The 16,391-nt window shown below is 39.7% G+C and overlaps 1 protein-coding gene across 6 annotated transcripts in view; it reads left to right on the top strand.

Moving 5' to 3' along the window:
• The window catches only part of RABGAP1L (RAB GTPase activating protein 1 like), a 689,292-nt gene that overhangs the window by 669,085 nt on the left and 3,816 nt on the right, over positions 1-16,391 (top strand). For all 6 annotated transcript variants that reach the window (XM_058540018.1, XM_058540017.1, XM_058540020.1 and 3 more), the window contains 4 exons: positions 225-335; positions 6,634-6,738; positions 9,235-9,318; positions 12,733-12,804. In XM_058540018.1, coding sequence (XP_058396001.1) covers positions 225-335; positions 6,634-6,738; positions 9,235-9,318; positions 12,733-12,804 — 372 coding nt within the window. The remainder of the gene's footprint in view (positions 1-224; positions 336-6,633; positions 6,739-9,234; positions 9,319-12,732; positions 12,805-16,391) is intronic.

Genomic DNA, 16,391 nt, shown 5'->3' with positions numbered 1-16,391 from the left:
GTGTAAGTTTCACGGGGTGGAGTACCGCACCCGCACTGCCAGCTTAACTCACCGTTGTTTCCCGACAGCAGTGCTGCCTTCCTGTGCCACCTGCGCCTTCTCCTCTTCACGCCTTCAGAAGTTCACTTCGTTGTTGTTGCTTGTTTCTCCTCACCAGTTCCGCTTGTTTTGAGAGTCTGTCCCGGCTCTCATGCCCACCTCTGGCTGTTGCTCTTTTTCTGCAGAGGGAGAACCGGAGATTACAGGAGGCCAGCATGAGGTTGGAACAAGAGAATGATGACCTTGCCCATGAACTAGTAACCAGCAAAATTGCTCTGCGGAATGACTTGGATCAGGTAAACCTGTCATTCAGTAGGTAGAAATAGGACTGTGACAACCTCCTCAAGGGCAAGGACCAAGTTGCTCTCACCGCAGTCCCGCTGGGGCTTGCTATGTACTTGGCACTGACTGAGCTGCTTGATGGATGAATGGATGGGTGGCAGGTGGGAGGGGACTGCCTGTGCTAATTGGAGAGGGTAGAAAATGCAACCCTTTGAGACAGGTATGGGTCATTTCCAAACAGAATATGTGACATACTTCCTTTTATACCTCTAAACTTCTCTGGTGTCTCATCTCTTAATCTGTATTTTCCTAAACCAAGGGCTGCCAGCATAGTTACCTGAGAATATCAGTCACCAAAAGTATACTAATGCCCCTCTACTAGTGGTAGGCATGTTACTTTTTGTTCCCAAAAGTATTTTCATCTACAATAAATGTGAAGATTTTATATGAAGGATGTACATTAAGATATGTGTATTGTTGGATTGACAGGCATCCTAGTGGCTAAGAGCCAAGACTGCCTGCGTGTGAATCCTGGCATGATCACTCACTAACCCTGTGACCCTGCCAATGCTTAACCTGCCTGTAGATGTAAAAAAAGTGTTTACCTCATAGGGTTGATGTGAGAATTAAATAACATGCAGCACTTACGATAGTATGTGCAATAAACATGAGCTGTTGCTGGGAAGACCTTAAACTGTTTAATTTCCCTTGTTCTTTCCAACAACACTGACAACCTTAGGACTTCCTGTTTTCTATTGCTGTTGTTTTTGGAAATAATTGGCAATAGGGAAAGAGTTTTGTGTGGACTTAAAATTGTCACTCTATTTTCTGACTTGTAAAAAGTGAATATTCTGAACAAATGACGCAGTGTCAGAAAAATTGAGACAGACTGTTGAATCTGTGAAAAAGGGGCATTACCTGTGCTCTAACTATGCACTGACAATATTGAAAATACAGATCCATTAATAATATAAATATGATTGAATGTTTAAAATTGAAGGAATTTTTTAAATGTTTAAAAAATGGTCCCTGCCACAGCTCCTTTTTGCCATATAAACAGCTAATTTTGCAGCTCAGAAGTTTTAACCACAGTAAGATGGGAGATCACTGTTAAGGAAAATCGTGCTAAAGGGGGAGAGGAGGAAGCTGAAGGAGTCAACACTAAATGGAGTTTGAAAATAAAACAAAAACTGTGCAGCTTGGGATACAGGATGTAGAAGGTAAAAAAAGCAGCCCGGTTGGGGGTGGGGGGAGTGGATGATGGGCCTTTTAACCACAAACCCCATTCAGCCAGCCTATTGGGGAGTTGTTAGAGGCGGTATGAAAATGTGTGACTAAGAGAGTCAGAGCCACACCCAGCCTGACCTCAGCTGTTACACAGTTTTGTATTAATGAGACTACAGTGTTGAGTCATTATTATCCTGCAACTCTTGGTTCCATTTTAGCTTTCCAAACGGCCTTGACTCACACTTGATTCTGCCATTTTGAATCTTTTATCCATTAGTAGTTTTCTTAAGATGGTGAACTAAATGAAAAAGTCTTAAGCACTTGGACTCAGTGGGGATGCAGTGAAATAAGCTAGACAGAGTTGTAAATTGAAAGTTGTGTGGGAAATGTATTTGGTAATATATATCAAGCCTTTAAGAGGTCTAAAAAATAATAAAATTAAATATTTACTGAGTACCTACTATACACCAAGCACAATATTTAGCAGTTTATAAGCATTATCTCATTTAATCTTCCTAATGACTCCATTAAGCAGGTATTATTTTAATCTGCCATTTTATAAATGAGCAAACTGACATATATACTCTCTGACTTGGAAAGCTATCCTAAAAAAATAGAGATTGGTCAAAAATATATGTATAAGTTTGTTTACTTTAGTGTTACTAAACAATATAAATATGTAATGTATATGTCCCAATAGAAGGGGAGAATGAAAGTATACTATAAAATGTCTTTTGGGAATAGTTTTTAAAAACAATGGGAAGATAATGATATAATATATAATTTTTAAACAGTAAGTTTATCTGTATATAATGTTTGTATCTAAATTGCAAGGGATATGGCTGGTCTAGGGCCATCCTGTACAAAAGGAGGCTGGAATATACCTTGACAGGAGAAAAGCCATGAGGAAATACATCAAAACGTTACTACTAGATATCTCTGGATGATAAGAATAAATATAATTTTTATATTCATCTTTATACTTTTATTTTTTTCAATTATTTATCTTTTATAAGAAGATCTTAATTACCACCCTTGGTGTTAAGTAATAATATGCATTATAACTTTTTAATAATCAGCAAAAATATATTATTTAAAAAATTGTTTCACCACCAAGAAAATCCATTTTGTGGTTCAATCTGGAATGATTGTTCTAGGGGTTCTCCTGAGATAATTGATTATTGAGTAGGTACCTCATGTGGATATTAGATTAGTCCCTGAAGAAAAGATTGCTTCATTCTTTCATTTATTCCTTCTGTCTCTTATTTCCTCCCGTCATACCTCTCTCTCTCTTTTTAAAAAAGTAAGTAAGACCTGGCCCCTGCCTTTTGAAGCTTATTATCTAGAAGAAAGAATAAAAATTACTATTTCATGCATATTTGCTTCTAACATCTGATTTTGCAGTTTCTGCCCAAGCGGGGCTTATTTGCCTATCAAAACGCTGTCCCTGCAGTTTAGGTGCCCGCCCTCCAGTCTCAGTGAAGGGCATTAGCCTGAGAGTGGAAGTACCAGTTTGCCTGCCTTCACCCAGTTTGCCCAGTACTTTTCCATTCCCAGTTTATCAAAATCAAATCTCTTAATTAAAATAGCAAAACTTTGGCAAACATTAAACAAACATGAAAGCAGATTGTATTTGAGACAATATGTAAAGAAAAGAAATACTAATTTAGGTAGTTTTTAAAAATAAATTATTCCTTACTCTGTCATTTTAGTGCTGGCTTCAGGCTTCCTGGGCACCAAAGTCTCTTAATTTTTCTCTGTGACAGAGCTTTCTTTTTTGACGACTTGCCCTCCCTCAGGCTCCTTAAATAAGGACTTCGTGATTAGAAGTGAAAAAAGATACATCTCCATTTCAGTTTCTGTTGCTACCTGCTTTCAGGCCCTTCCTGTCCTCTTCTGTCCCAAGGAACAGAAAGAAGAGACACAACCAGTACTTTCCCACTGAAGCCTGTGCCTAGATCCCTTCTAACCACAGCAAGTTCTGCGTTAGACCAGACGCTACATGTAATATGTGGCAGATTCTTCCGTTTTGTTTTAAATTGAACAAATGGCTTGGCTAGTTCTTTCTGGAAGATCCTCATCCCTGATGTTAGACCTGAGCCTTTTGATCAGCTTATGAGTTGGTTCACGATTAAATCACAAATTGCAGTACTTGTTTCGCTCATATATATGTCATAGAAGCATTCAATAGCAATTAGAAGTTTCAGTATCAATAAGGCACTATAAAATGTTAGTAAGTGATTAGAAGACTGTAATGACAATGGTTCACTCAGTCTTATCAAATCATGGTGAAGGTGTTATAATTTGGGTTCAAAGATAGAATTTGAGTATCTGTCTGTTTAGTATTACATTCCTAGAGATTCATTTAACATCAAAGATGTTTTCTACTTAAGTGAGGTATAGAGATTGGCTATACAAAGACCCAGAAGACCATTTTTAGAGCGAGAACCAAGTTATTTCGGATCTTGTCCTATTTTGATGAGCAGAGGAATCACTCCTACTTCACTATTTCACGTGGAGGAGAAGCTTTGGATGAAGCTTCCTGGAAACTCTGGGACTCCTCCCCTGTGGGACCCACAGCAATTTCTGCAGATGTCAGATCTGGTAACAAGAGAAGTAGAGTGAGCTTGCCTCACCTTGGCCTAGTGAAGAATGTGCAGCAGAAATGTGTAAATAAAAATAATAGGTCCTCTCATCATAAATATTTAGATGCTTATTAAAAATTTCCTCAAGGAAGTGTTTTTTTTTCTCCTTTTCTTACAGACATTTCCAAAACTATAAAACATCTAGATATACTGCAGAATTTAAGAAACTTGTTACTGAATGTCAGGATAGCATTGACTATTCAGAAGTTTACAAAAGGCTAAAATTTTGGGTGAATCTCTCTTCAAGAAGCCAAACTTAGAAAACATTTATTTCAGAGTGTCATGATGTGTGTTATAAAAGGACTATTCTCTTCACAAAATGGAAACTACTGTAAGAGGGTACTGTAAGAGGAGGTTAAATTGCAATCTCCTTTATTAGCAGGGCTGTCAGATATTCCAGGGTAGAACTTGAACCCATGGGCTGTAGTTACAGGGACGTAGATTTAGTGAGAGTTTTAAGAAAACTGAAATGACCAGCACAGCTGCTCCTGGTTTGCAGCTCTATGACTCTCCTCAGAGACTCTGGGGAGGGTCATCCTGCTTTGTGGGTAACCTTAGTCACCTGGCTTGCAGCTCTAGGAGTTGCAGTTTCCATATTCAACATCAGGTATCTTATAACTTATGAAAACTTAACTTGCAACATAAATGTTGCATTTTTTGAGGCCCACCTCTAATTTTAGGATGTTCTTTTGCTGAGTAGATTTCCCCCCTAGAATCTAATGTATCAGAACAAGTTTTAGAGTCTTTAAAAGGGACTTTTTCACCTTAACTACCCAACAGTTCCAGATTATCTGAAAACAGAGCCATAAGCGCTGGGATATGGGGTGTCAGGAACTGTGGTACAGTGAGAACAGAGAGGCTGGAATGCAGTTCCTCTGCCAGGACCCAGCAGACTGTGCTGCTGGACATGTGGGAGATATGGCGAAACACAGAGGCCGCCTGGCCAGTTTTCACGATGACTTGGATAATGTTTTGCTGCTGTCAGCCAGGGATAGCTTCTTCAAATAGCTGCCTCTCCTCTGCATCTGTGCTTTTCTCCTCTGCTGAGCTCATCCTGTGGCCCTCTGCCACCTCCACTCCACACAGTCCACTTCTGCAGTGCCTTAGAGAGCCACACCCATTCATGCATCATATTCTATGGAGTGCCTGCTCTGGACCTGGTCGTGGGCTGGGTGCTGGGGATATGGTGATGAGCAAAAGAGATACAGTTCCTGCCTCCCAGAGCTTCAAGTCTAGTGGGCAAGACAAATAAATCACACGTGTATTTTGTTATTACAGATTGTACTTAAGTACTACCAAGGAAAATATGGGAGAGTTAAACAGAGAACTGATTGAGATGGGGGTGAGTGGGACCGGGCTCAGGCCATGTTTCACTGCAGATATGAGCTTGAGGCTGAGACCTAAAGGGTGAGGTGAGGGCCCTAAAGTGTAAAACAGACACATGTTTACTAAGTTAGATATATACACAGTGCTTTCATAGTTAATTTTGGCTCTGTATCCAACTTAAGACCTAAATACGCTCTCTGAGCTTTTCTTGGTCATTCTAGAAATATAGTGTTTTCTGTCTGGATTCCTGGTCCATACATCAGTTTTCCTCAGGGCTATCTCTATCATGGGTTTTGGTCTTAATTTCTCCTTACTAGACTGTCCTGTGTGAGTAGCCTGCTGGGCCAGTTTACCTCAACTGGTCTTTGAATTTTCTCACTTAACTGTTGTCCTCGGATTAGCCTGTCAGCTCGTCCTCTCTGAATCCACTCCCGTGCTCTACCAGTTAGAAGCTTCCATATGAGGCTCCACCCCTCATCCAATCCATCCACACAGTCTCAGGGTGAGTGCTGTTGTGACATCTGAAAATGTGTAAGAAGCACTGAGACAACAACAAACAAACACATAGATACAGAGAATAGATTGGTGGTTCCCAGAGGGGAAGGGGGTGGGGGGAGGGCGAAAGGGGTAAAGGGGCACATGTGTAGAGTGACCAATGGAAACTAGACTTTTGGTGGTGAACACGGTATCATCTATATAGAAGTATAAATATAATGATGTACACCTGAAATTTATATAATGTTATAAACCAATGTGACCTCATTAAAAATAAGTAAATAAATCATTGAGAAAGAGCATGGGCTTTGATGCCATTCAAATCTGAATTCATATTATGGCTATGATATTAGATGTCTGTCCCAGTTAGGTTATTTGATCTCTCCAAACCTCACCATCATTATCTGTAAAATAATGATTGTTGTGAGGATCAGAGATAATAATGTGCCAAGCGCCTGGTACATGGCTGGCATTCAATGAAAGCAGCCACTCCCTGGGTGAGCTAGGAGAGAAAAGAATGGCTTGCAGTAATGTTGGAACAATAATCAGTGGAGATTGGAGAAAGTATACACACACTTCCTTCACCTTCTGTGTGATTGTTACGTGCTCTGTTTTGTAGGCAGAAGACAAGGCAGATGTGTTGAATAAGGAACTCCTCTTGACCAAGCAGAGGCTGGTGGAGACTGAAGAAGAGAAGAGGAAGCAAGAGGAAGAGACTGCTCAGGTAAAAGGCATAAGTGGGCTTTTCTTTACACAGGGATATTGGTGTATGGAGTTGATTAACACTAGAAACAAGAAGTAAAATTAAATTTATTCTAAATCAAAAAACAGTACACGTGAGTAGCATCGAGTCTCGACATTTCTTTTGAAGGGTGTTAGAAGAGGAAGCAGCATTTCTACCCCTGAACAGCTTTTAGGAATTTGCCTTTACTGAGATGTCTAGCAAGAGTGTTAAGTTTTCTCTAAGTTTAGTAACTTGGAATTATGATCCAAGAGCTTTGACAAATCTGCAAATTTCGTGTTGTATCCCAAGATATTTGACTTCTCTGAAGTAGTTTATGAGGATTGTTAATCTGAAAGCCTACAGAGATCTCTGCTGGGACTTGCCTCACTCCGTCACGCTCAATGTTCCTGGCAGAGCTCTCAAACATTATCCCCTGGGGTAATAAAAAGAAACCCTTAAGGAATCAGCCTGGAAGTTAGCACCCTACTGTCTTTGTATGGATTGTGAGGGCAATCAGCTGGAAGACACCACCTTAGCAAAGGATCCCAGATAGGTGATAGGAGGGGCCTCTCGCCCAAGGCATCAGAGCTTCGGGCTTCCCTAAGGAAGAGCAGGCTGTTTCACCAATGTTCTCCATCTCTGTCAGTCCCAGCCCGTCATGATTAACTCATTTATTTTAATGAGTTTTATTCTGAGACATCAATAATACTAAATATAAAATAGAACACAAAGCATTTCAAAGACCTACATACATCCAAGCAACCAGAAAAAGTTACATAAAGTTACTAATGAAGGGATATATCGTTTAGCACCTTGCAGGATTTATAAAAAGTATTCCATTTTTTTTTTTTTTGAAAATGATGAAATGAGTCTTGGCAATTACTATGGACCAAGTTTCTTTTTTACGTACTCAAAATTTTTCAGGGGCTGATTACCTAGTTTGATCCAGGCCTTTTGATGGGTTTTGTTTTTTTCCTTTACCTCCTACCTTTTTGGGGCCCATTTCAGTACTTTAAGAATAAAGCTATTAGCAAATGAATTTAATCCATGTTTCTTCCCTCCCCGTGTGTGTGTGTGTGTGTATCCCATTTTAATCATTGTGGTACCCTTGTGAGATCAGGATTGTTCTCCTCATTTGTCAGATGAGGAAACTGTGGCTTAGAGAGATTGAATGACACTTGCTCAAAGCCTCTTGGCTCTAAGTCTGTCCTGAAGGCAGTGGGGCCTTATCACAGAAGGGGTGAAGGATCTGGTTTATGTCCTTAACTTGTGTAAGATAGAGAATAGACTAATATAAACAACTAAGTTTGAATGAGTGTAACCTATAAATTGCTTTTAGAATTTTAGAATTTAGCAAATATGAAGAAATTTAGAAATCTTCTAAAGAGAAGTCCAATTATAAATTGCAATAATTTGTGAATCTGCAAGTACAGAGTATATCCCATTCATAATTTGGGATGCTGCAATGCAGAATTCGTCTATTTTTTCTGATTAAGTACTTAAAGATTAACCAGAATGGTTTTTTGTTTGTTTGTTTGGTCAACAACTTGGAAGAATTGAATCCTTTCCTTTTTATCTGGTGGCACTGAGCTTTTTCATTGCCTCACCCTCCCCTCTACCTAGAGTTCTAGAGCTGCTGGGCTACAGAAATTACTGTGGTGTTAAGTTTAGCACTCACAATTTAGTATTTCTGGGACTGTAACAAGTACCTGCATTATGTGTCACTTTAGCTTCTTCTAAATGGTTTCTTTAGTCCCTGAATCGCCTGCCTCAAGAGCTCTTATCTTCCTCCATCCTTTTCTGACTCCAGTCCCAAAAGCCCCTTGTTCCTTTCTTCAGAGAGGCAACAGCAGTGACAGTAGGGGACTATGAAGAGGAAGGCCAGAATGTTTTTTCAGTAATTTATTTTATAGCATGGAGAGTACATGTAGTGTTGCCTGGGTGTTTTGTTTTAGACTCTAATAAGGATAAAGATAGCTTCTGAATGGACGCTTATTTAACAAAATATTTATCAAGTAAGTCATAAGCATAAGCAGTTTATAATAGAATTGCTCATATGGGGCCGGCCCCGTGGCTTAGGGGTTAGGTGCGTGCGCTCCGCTGCTGGCGGCCCGGGTTCAGATCCCGGGCACACACCGACGCACCGCTTCTCCCGTCGTGCTGGGTCCGCGTCCCACATACGGCAACTGGAAGGATGTGCAGCTATGACGTACAACTATCTACTGGGGCTTTGGGGGCAAAATAAATAAATAAATAAAATTATAGAATTGCTCATATGTCTTATACATTACATGAAAGAAAGTAAGATTTTTGTATCTCTGGAGATGATTAGGTTTTCCAAATGATCAAGTTGCAACTTCAGTGAGGAAAATTTATGTAGTTATAGTTGTTAATGTTGTCATTGACTGTGAATCATGCAGACTTGAATATAGATGTTTGTGAAACTTATTAAGATTTTGACTGAGTCTTGATGTTTCTCATTTTCCCTCTTTCTAGCTGAAAGAAGTCTTCAGGAAACAGCTAGAGAAGGCCGAATATGAAATAAAGAAGACTACAGCTATCATTGCTGAGTATAAACAGGTAGGGTGCCACTGTGGTTTTTGTTGCTATAAAAGTAATTATTTTTGTTGTTTTCCTTTGGGGAAAAGATATTTTTGTTTTTAGAGTTTCCAGAATAATGACTGCATTGCATTCATTAAATTTGGTGGCTTGCTTTCTCATCTGAAATAGACAATGGTTGGGCGTGCTTGCTGATAACATGGAAGGTTTAATTGAGCAAAACAATCTGTTGGTTGTTCACAATGTTTGGTAGTTTTAGAGAAACAGGAATCCTCATTATTACCATTGGGATCCTGTCTCTGCCCTTCTCAGAAGCTGGTTTCCAGTAGATTCCACTAGTAACATTTGCCTCTTTGCCGAGAACTAAAGTTTAGTGACTGTATTAAATAGCAGTAGCTGGGAGATCAGTGTGTCCTTTGCTGTCAGAGTACAGAATGTGGGAGCTCTTTTTCCCGCATGGCCGTGTAGCCTTACCCAACGCACTCCAGTGCTAGCAGGAAACCTCCTTTTGTGAACCTGAAAATAATCTTTTAATCTGTTTCTGGCCTCATCACCAGAGTGGTCCCAGAAAACCCTCATTCCCAGTCCAGTAGTATCTTCCTGTCCCTGCTGGTCATGCTGGGTCATGGCAAGGACTCCTCTCATTGCTGAGTGACCCTGAATGGTCTGTTCAAGTTCCAGTTTTCCAGAATTAATTAAGGCACTGTATGCCACCTACTTATCCAAGAATTTCCCTGGGGTCTCCTGCTTCATAGAGTAGTTTGAAGTCTGATGCTTGCTTTTCTTTTTAAATGTGTTTTTCTGCTTGTAAATGAAATTTATGTTCCTTGTGGAAAATTAGGAAAGTGCAGAAGAACACAAAGAAAACAAACCTCCCTTAATCTTGCCGACTAGAAATAATCACTGTAATATACTGCATTGTTGCTATATAAATGAAAACATCAATTAAATTGTTCATGCTTTTTTTGGAACTAGTTCACTTGAACATCTATCTATTAGGATTCCTCCCCTTCATGGAAGATTTATTTAGAAATAAGGCTTCAGAGCTGTCTTACTCTCTTTTATGGTAATCAACATATGTTTATTTAATGCCTGCTCCATGTGAGGCTTGATACTTTGGAGGAATCAAAGACAATTAATTCAATTTCTCGCCTCTAGAAGCTGATCTTGTAATGGGGAGATAATACCTGTGTATAAATAAGAGGAAAGGGAACTTATTACATATGGGAAATGAGGAAACCCTTCCTGGAGAAGGGGTGATTTGAGCTTGCTTCATAGGCTAGGTGAGATTTGGGTATGTGGAGATGGAGAAGGAGAGGATGGAAAGAGGGAACAGCATGTGCAAAGGGATGGAGGTAGATTAGTGAACAGAAATAGTTTTGTTTGGCAAGAGTTTCGAGTACAGGGCCGGCCCCGTGGCTTAGCGGTTAAGTGCGCGCGCTCCGCTACTGGCGGCCCGGGTTCGGATCCCGGGTGTACACTGACGCACCGCTTCTCCAGCCATGCTGAGGCTGCGTCCCACATACAGCAACTAGAAGGATGTGCAGCTATGACATATAACTATCTACTGGGGCTTTGGGGGAAAAAAATAAATAAAATTTAAAAAATAAAAAAAATAAAAAAAAAGAGTTTCGAGTACAGAAGAGAAGCAAAGGTGAGTTGGGGCCCTGTTCAAGAAGGTCTTCAGGGAGAGGCTGAGGAGTTTGGGTCTTATGCTGTTTGTAGTGGGGATGTTTGAGCAGGAAAGTGCCATGATCAGGGACATATCGTTGGTTCTACCCTGTCCCAGTGAGAAATGTGGAACCAAGTGGAGAGATCCACAGGCAAAGACACAGACCGGTAAGAGGCTAACAGCAAAGTCCAGGTGAGAAAAAAGAGGGCCCTGAACTAAAATAAGTAGTAATGAAAATGGAGAAGAGAGAGACACAAAAGACAGTCATGTTTCGCTAGACAAGGGAAAACACTGCAAGTGATCCTGAGATTTTGCATTTGGGTACCTAGGAGAAGGGATGGTTAGACATTAACCAATACAAGGAACATTCAAGACCATGTGCTCTGGAACTTACCATCACTGCAAATGCATTTTTTTTTCATCACCGCATTAGGCCATGGGAGGCTCCTATGTGTAGTGCTCTTCAAATCCTTGGGACTATTCTTGAATATCATCTGGCAAGCACTTCAAGTAACGTAAAAGGCAACAGACCCATGTGTTCAAAGATAATTAGGTCATAAAACATAATCTAAATGCATTGTGTAATTGGAATTGGCTATTATTGGCTATATTTCAGAATGTTTTGGTTTATTTAAAAGGGTATGTGGTTTGCCAAAATTACTAGAGAGATCGCTTCTTTTTAACATCAGTCAGTACAGTCCTATTCATTGTTTCCAGGCTTCGATCTGGAGGTATTGGAGGCTGAACTCAACAAGCAGGCCCTGGTCTCTAGGACTGTTTTGGAGTAGACTGGGATTTTTTAAATATTGTTTTGGTAATAGAGGTAGATGTTTTATGTTTTTTGTACTAATTACGCTTTAAAATTTGACATCCTCTAACTTTTTAATTCAATTTTTCAAAAATAAAAGATTATTTCACTCAAGTTCAACAAGAGTTGAACTTTCCAATTTTTTTTAAAATAATTTTTTGGGGGCTTTGAAAGCACTTATTTCTACCTGTTCATAGTACTTGTTAGCATTTTATTTCAGAATCAATAATAATGAGATTTTATTTAATGAGCACTTACTATCAGCCAGATGCTATATCGAACCCTTTACATACATTTTTTTCCATCAATTATCACAGCACAGCACTTCTCAGTTGTGAGGAAACTGAGGCTTGGAAAGGTTGGTGAATTTGCCCAAGGACACAATGCCAGAAAGTAGTCAAGTTCGACTTCCAGGCTTTTCATTTGGTTTCATACCAAACCGCTTGATAAGAGTTTTCATCTTTATTATTTTCTGGTCATTTTAACTTTTCTTTTATTCACTCTGCCACTTCCTAAGGAAACTTTTGTAATTGAAGACGGAGACGCTTTCTGTGGCTGTAGACAGACGATGTTTCTGGTTCAGAATTCTTTTCATCAGATTCCCAGCCTAGTCCCTCGCACAAAATAGATACTCAGCAAAGATTCTATAGATCGATTCCAAGGTGAGGACAGAAATTCACTGGAACCTGTTACGAAGGCTAGTGACAGAAAGAAATCAAATCTACCCCATGTGTTTTTTCTACTAATTAAAATAGAGATATGCTTTACACATGGAATACCCTCAGGCTTTCTGCTGCTCGTTGGAGAAATGACTGGCCTACTCAGTGCTACTCATTTGCAAAATTTCTTCTAGCATCAGAGATACTAGAGTGATATGTGAGTCGATAAACAGTATGTGCACATGCTGTAAGAGTCGTTCTATTTTCTAGTAAAGAAACTCTTTTCTGTCCCTCAGATCTGTTCCCAGCTAAGTACCAGACTGGAGAAACAGCAAGCAGCCAGCAAGGAGGAGCTGGAAGTGGTAAAGGTGAGGAAGAGTGAAATAGCTCTGTGATCTAGTTTCTTCCAAATTCACATAGTCGTGAGTGAGTGCCTGCTGGGAAGACCCCAATACGTGAGGATGCCCCACAGGCAGGATGGCTTGTAGACATCACACCCCCACCCACCCCGCCCCACTTGTTCTGAAGGATCTGGGAATTATGGAGAATGGTATCTCTCTCCTGACTGGGGTGTGACCCCCTCCCCTGCCAGCTGAAAGATTATGTTCCCATGAATCTTATGGGCTGTCTGAGGCAGGTAACAGAGAAGGAGGGAAGATTTCAGCATTGTCGCAAGCGGAGCCTGAGCCTTCTTGAAAAATGGAAGCTGGGAGCCATTAGCAGCCTGCGTCTTGACTCTGCTGGACTGATGTGGCTTCGTGTGCAAGCCAGTGGGATCATCCCGCTGCTCTCTTAAATAGTCAACACCGTGGGCAGTATAGAACTTGGCTGGAAAACGTGCATTGGGTAACTGATTCTTCTGCAAAAATTTTAGAGGTTTGTTTTTAAAGAAACTCTGGAGCATTTATTTATATGCTGCCCCCTGGTGGTAAAACTCCTCATGTTGATTATCTATTTGAAAAAAGCGATTGCATATTCTATAGAAACAACAGTAAACCAAATGGATTGGTATTCTTAAGAAGCAGTGTTGGCACAGCTAACTCTTGGGACCGATATTACAGAAAACTAACATAATTCTATTTAAATATATTCAGGTTTAACATTAGTAAATAAATGCATCCTAGGCACTTGAGCATATAATTGAACAAGTTGGACAAGTTATTTAACCTAAGCTTTATTTTGTATTGTGTAAAATACAGATAACAGATCCTGTCTCATAAGGTAATTTTGAAGATTAAATAAGATAATGTATGTAAAGCGCTTAGTTTAATACTTGGCACACAATAAATATGTATTTTTATAAATTATAATCTGAAAATCTGAGACATGAGAACTGAAAATATGAACCTTGTTCTGACTTTTATTCCAAAAGTGTTTTTTTTCTTATTTCATGTTATAAAACATCAGTCTGAGATCATTAGTGAGTATAGAGTTGGTGGTCTCCCTCCCCAGACCTGCTACAGTTGGGGTTCTTATCTTCCCTTTCTGGTCTGCCTTGGCCCCTCTTCCTACTCAGCCTTTATCATTCTTCATACATTCGAGGCACACTGACCACGACTCAGCTGATGTAGTGTCTTGGCATAAAAGTGTTAAGTGTCCTGAACTAAAATCTTTGTGGAAATAAAAATGAAACAAGGATTTATATTGATCACTCAATAAAGGTTTTATTGAGCATCTATTACGTGCATAGCTATTAAACTTCTGTTTTGTATAGATATTATACATGACAAAGAGCCTATAATTTTCCTACAGGAACAAGTTATATACATATGCACATGAAACGTTTAGGAAATAGTTCAAAGGCATATGAGTGAGTGCTAAGTTAGATGACAGACAATCAAAGTTGTAAAGAAAGGAAAATCATAAGAACTACAGACCAAGGATGACTTTAGACCTGGTTGGACTAAAGCAGGATGGGTAGAATTCAGTTAGAAGGATTTAAAAAGGACATTCTGGAAGAAACACTGTGAATGAAGACCCAGAAATAGGAATGAGATCTCAGTGTCTCATTAAGGAGACTGATGTGATTAGAGTGTGCAATAGGAATAGAGGAAAATATTGGGTAAGTAGGTGGGGTTACCTAGTGAAAGGCCATGACGTTCAGAAAGAGGAACTGGAACTTTTTTAACCAGAATAAAGAACAACTCACACTTATTAAACACTTACTGTGTGTGCTGTTCCAAGGCTTTCCGTGTATTATCCCATTAACCCTCACAACAACCTGAGAAGGTAGATACTATTATATCCTCTTTTTATTGACTTATTGTGTCTTCTTTTTATTGATAATGATCACCAAAATAGCTAATTCATTTCCTCAAGGTCACATAGCTGATAAGCAGTAGTGCTGGGATTTGAACCCAGAGAATCAGACTCAACAGTCCATACCCTTAACCATTACACCATTACACACACTATTATACCATATACCACACTCCTCTTTCTGCAGTGCTACTTCCTCTTCATCTCTTGTTTAGTATGATGCAGTAGCTTCCAATAACAACCTTCCTCTATCAACATCCCCCGTCTAGTTAATCCTCTACACTGTAATCAGAATGAGCATCCCCAAATATAAAATTTGACTATATCACTCTGTGTATCAGTTTAGAATTAGATTGGCCACATATAGGAAACCCAAAATAACATTGGCTTAAACACAAAAGATGTCAATTATCTCATGTAAAAGAAGTCTAGGACTAGAAAGATCCTTGGTTTCGTCAGTGATCCAAGCTCATCAGTTATTAGTGACCCATATCCTCGGCATGGGCATCCATTCTCAAGGACACCTAAAAGTCAAACCTGTCAATTGGAGTTTCCACCATCACACCCACATTCCGTGGTAGAGTTTTAGGTCAGAAGGAGATGCAGGGATACAAGGGCCCACCTCCATCTGGGTGAGCTCTCTCTAAGTAGCCTTCTTAAGTTCCACACCACCTTTCTGCTTACATATCAGAACTTAATTTCATGACTACACCTAGCATCAAGGGCATCTGGGAAATGATGCCTTTTAACTGGGCATATTTTCAGCCCAAATGGGATTCTGTTACTTAGGAAGAGGAGAGATGGATGTTAGGTGGGAATCGACCACACCTTAGTACTGCAGCATGTCTGCCAGACTGCGGCTTCAGAGGCTCATTGCTCTATCTCCAACATGTGGCACAGGATTTGATGAAGTGAATGAATGAATTTTCTATAGGATAAAATCAGGATTCGATAGCATTATACTTAAGGAACTTTACAATGTGGCCATGGAGAACTCTTCTCACTTCAAACCCCTCACTGTTGCCTCACTTACTCTCTGCTTAAGCTATCTCAAACTCCCCGCAGTTCTCCCATGGCGCAGCATCTTTGCACACGGTGTTCTCTCTGCTGAGAGGTCCTCCTCCCTCTTGTGAAATTAATCTATTCCTTCATATGGTTCAGCCTAATAAAACTGCTTACCCAGCTTGGTCAACTTTTAATCATTTAAGACCCAGATCAAAAGCTACCACTTGAACCTTTTATTTAGTCAGCAATAACTATATAACAAATACTTGCTGTGTGCCTGTTTTGTGCCAGTACTGGGCTAATTATTATTATAGGTTCTTAAGAGAGTTATCTTATAAGATATCTTTTAAGAATTATACTCAGGCAGGAATCTGAAAAGTGTATTATGGATGGGAAGAAATCAGTGGGGACTGAGAAGGTGAATTTTAGGGATTCAGGCATGGGATAGTGAGAGCTTGGACATGTCAGGGGAAGAATTGAATGAGCAGCTGAATATGGAATGAAGGAGAAGCTAATGAAAAGATGACACCAAAGGCTTCAGGCCTAAATGGTAGAGATAAGATTAAGGTTAATAATTAAGAATAATGGTAGCACAAATTTCTAGGACAGATTTCAGAGAGATGCTATCATACTTTCTATTTCCAGGGTCTCTCTGGAGAAACTTTTAAGAAAAAGGAGCACCTGTCTTGGA

The sequence above is a fragment of the Diceros bicornis genome, chromosome 4, assembly GCF_020826845.1.
Source record: "Diceros bicornis minor isolate mBicDic1 chromosome 4, mDicBic1.mat.cur, whole genome shotgun sequence".
NCBI classification, from domain to species: domain Eukaryota; kingdom Metazoa; phylum Chordata; class Mammalia; order Perissodactyla; family Rhinocerotidae; genus Diceros; species Diceros bicornis.
Note: the sequence above shows the minus strand (reverse complement) of the source record. Positions and strands in the feature narration are given on the sequence as shown.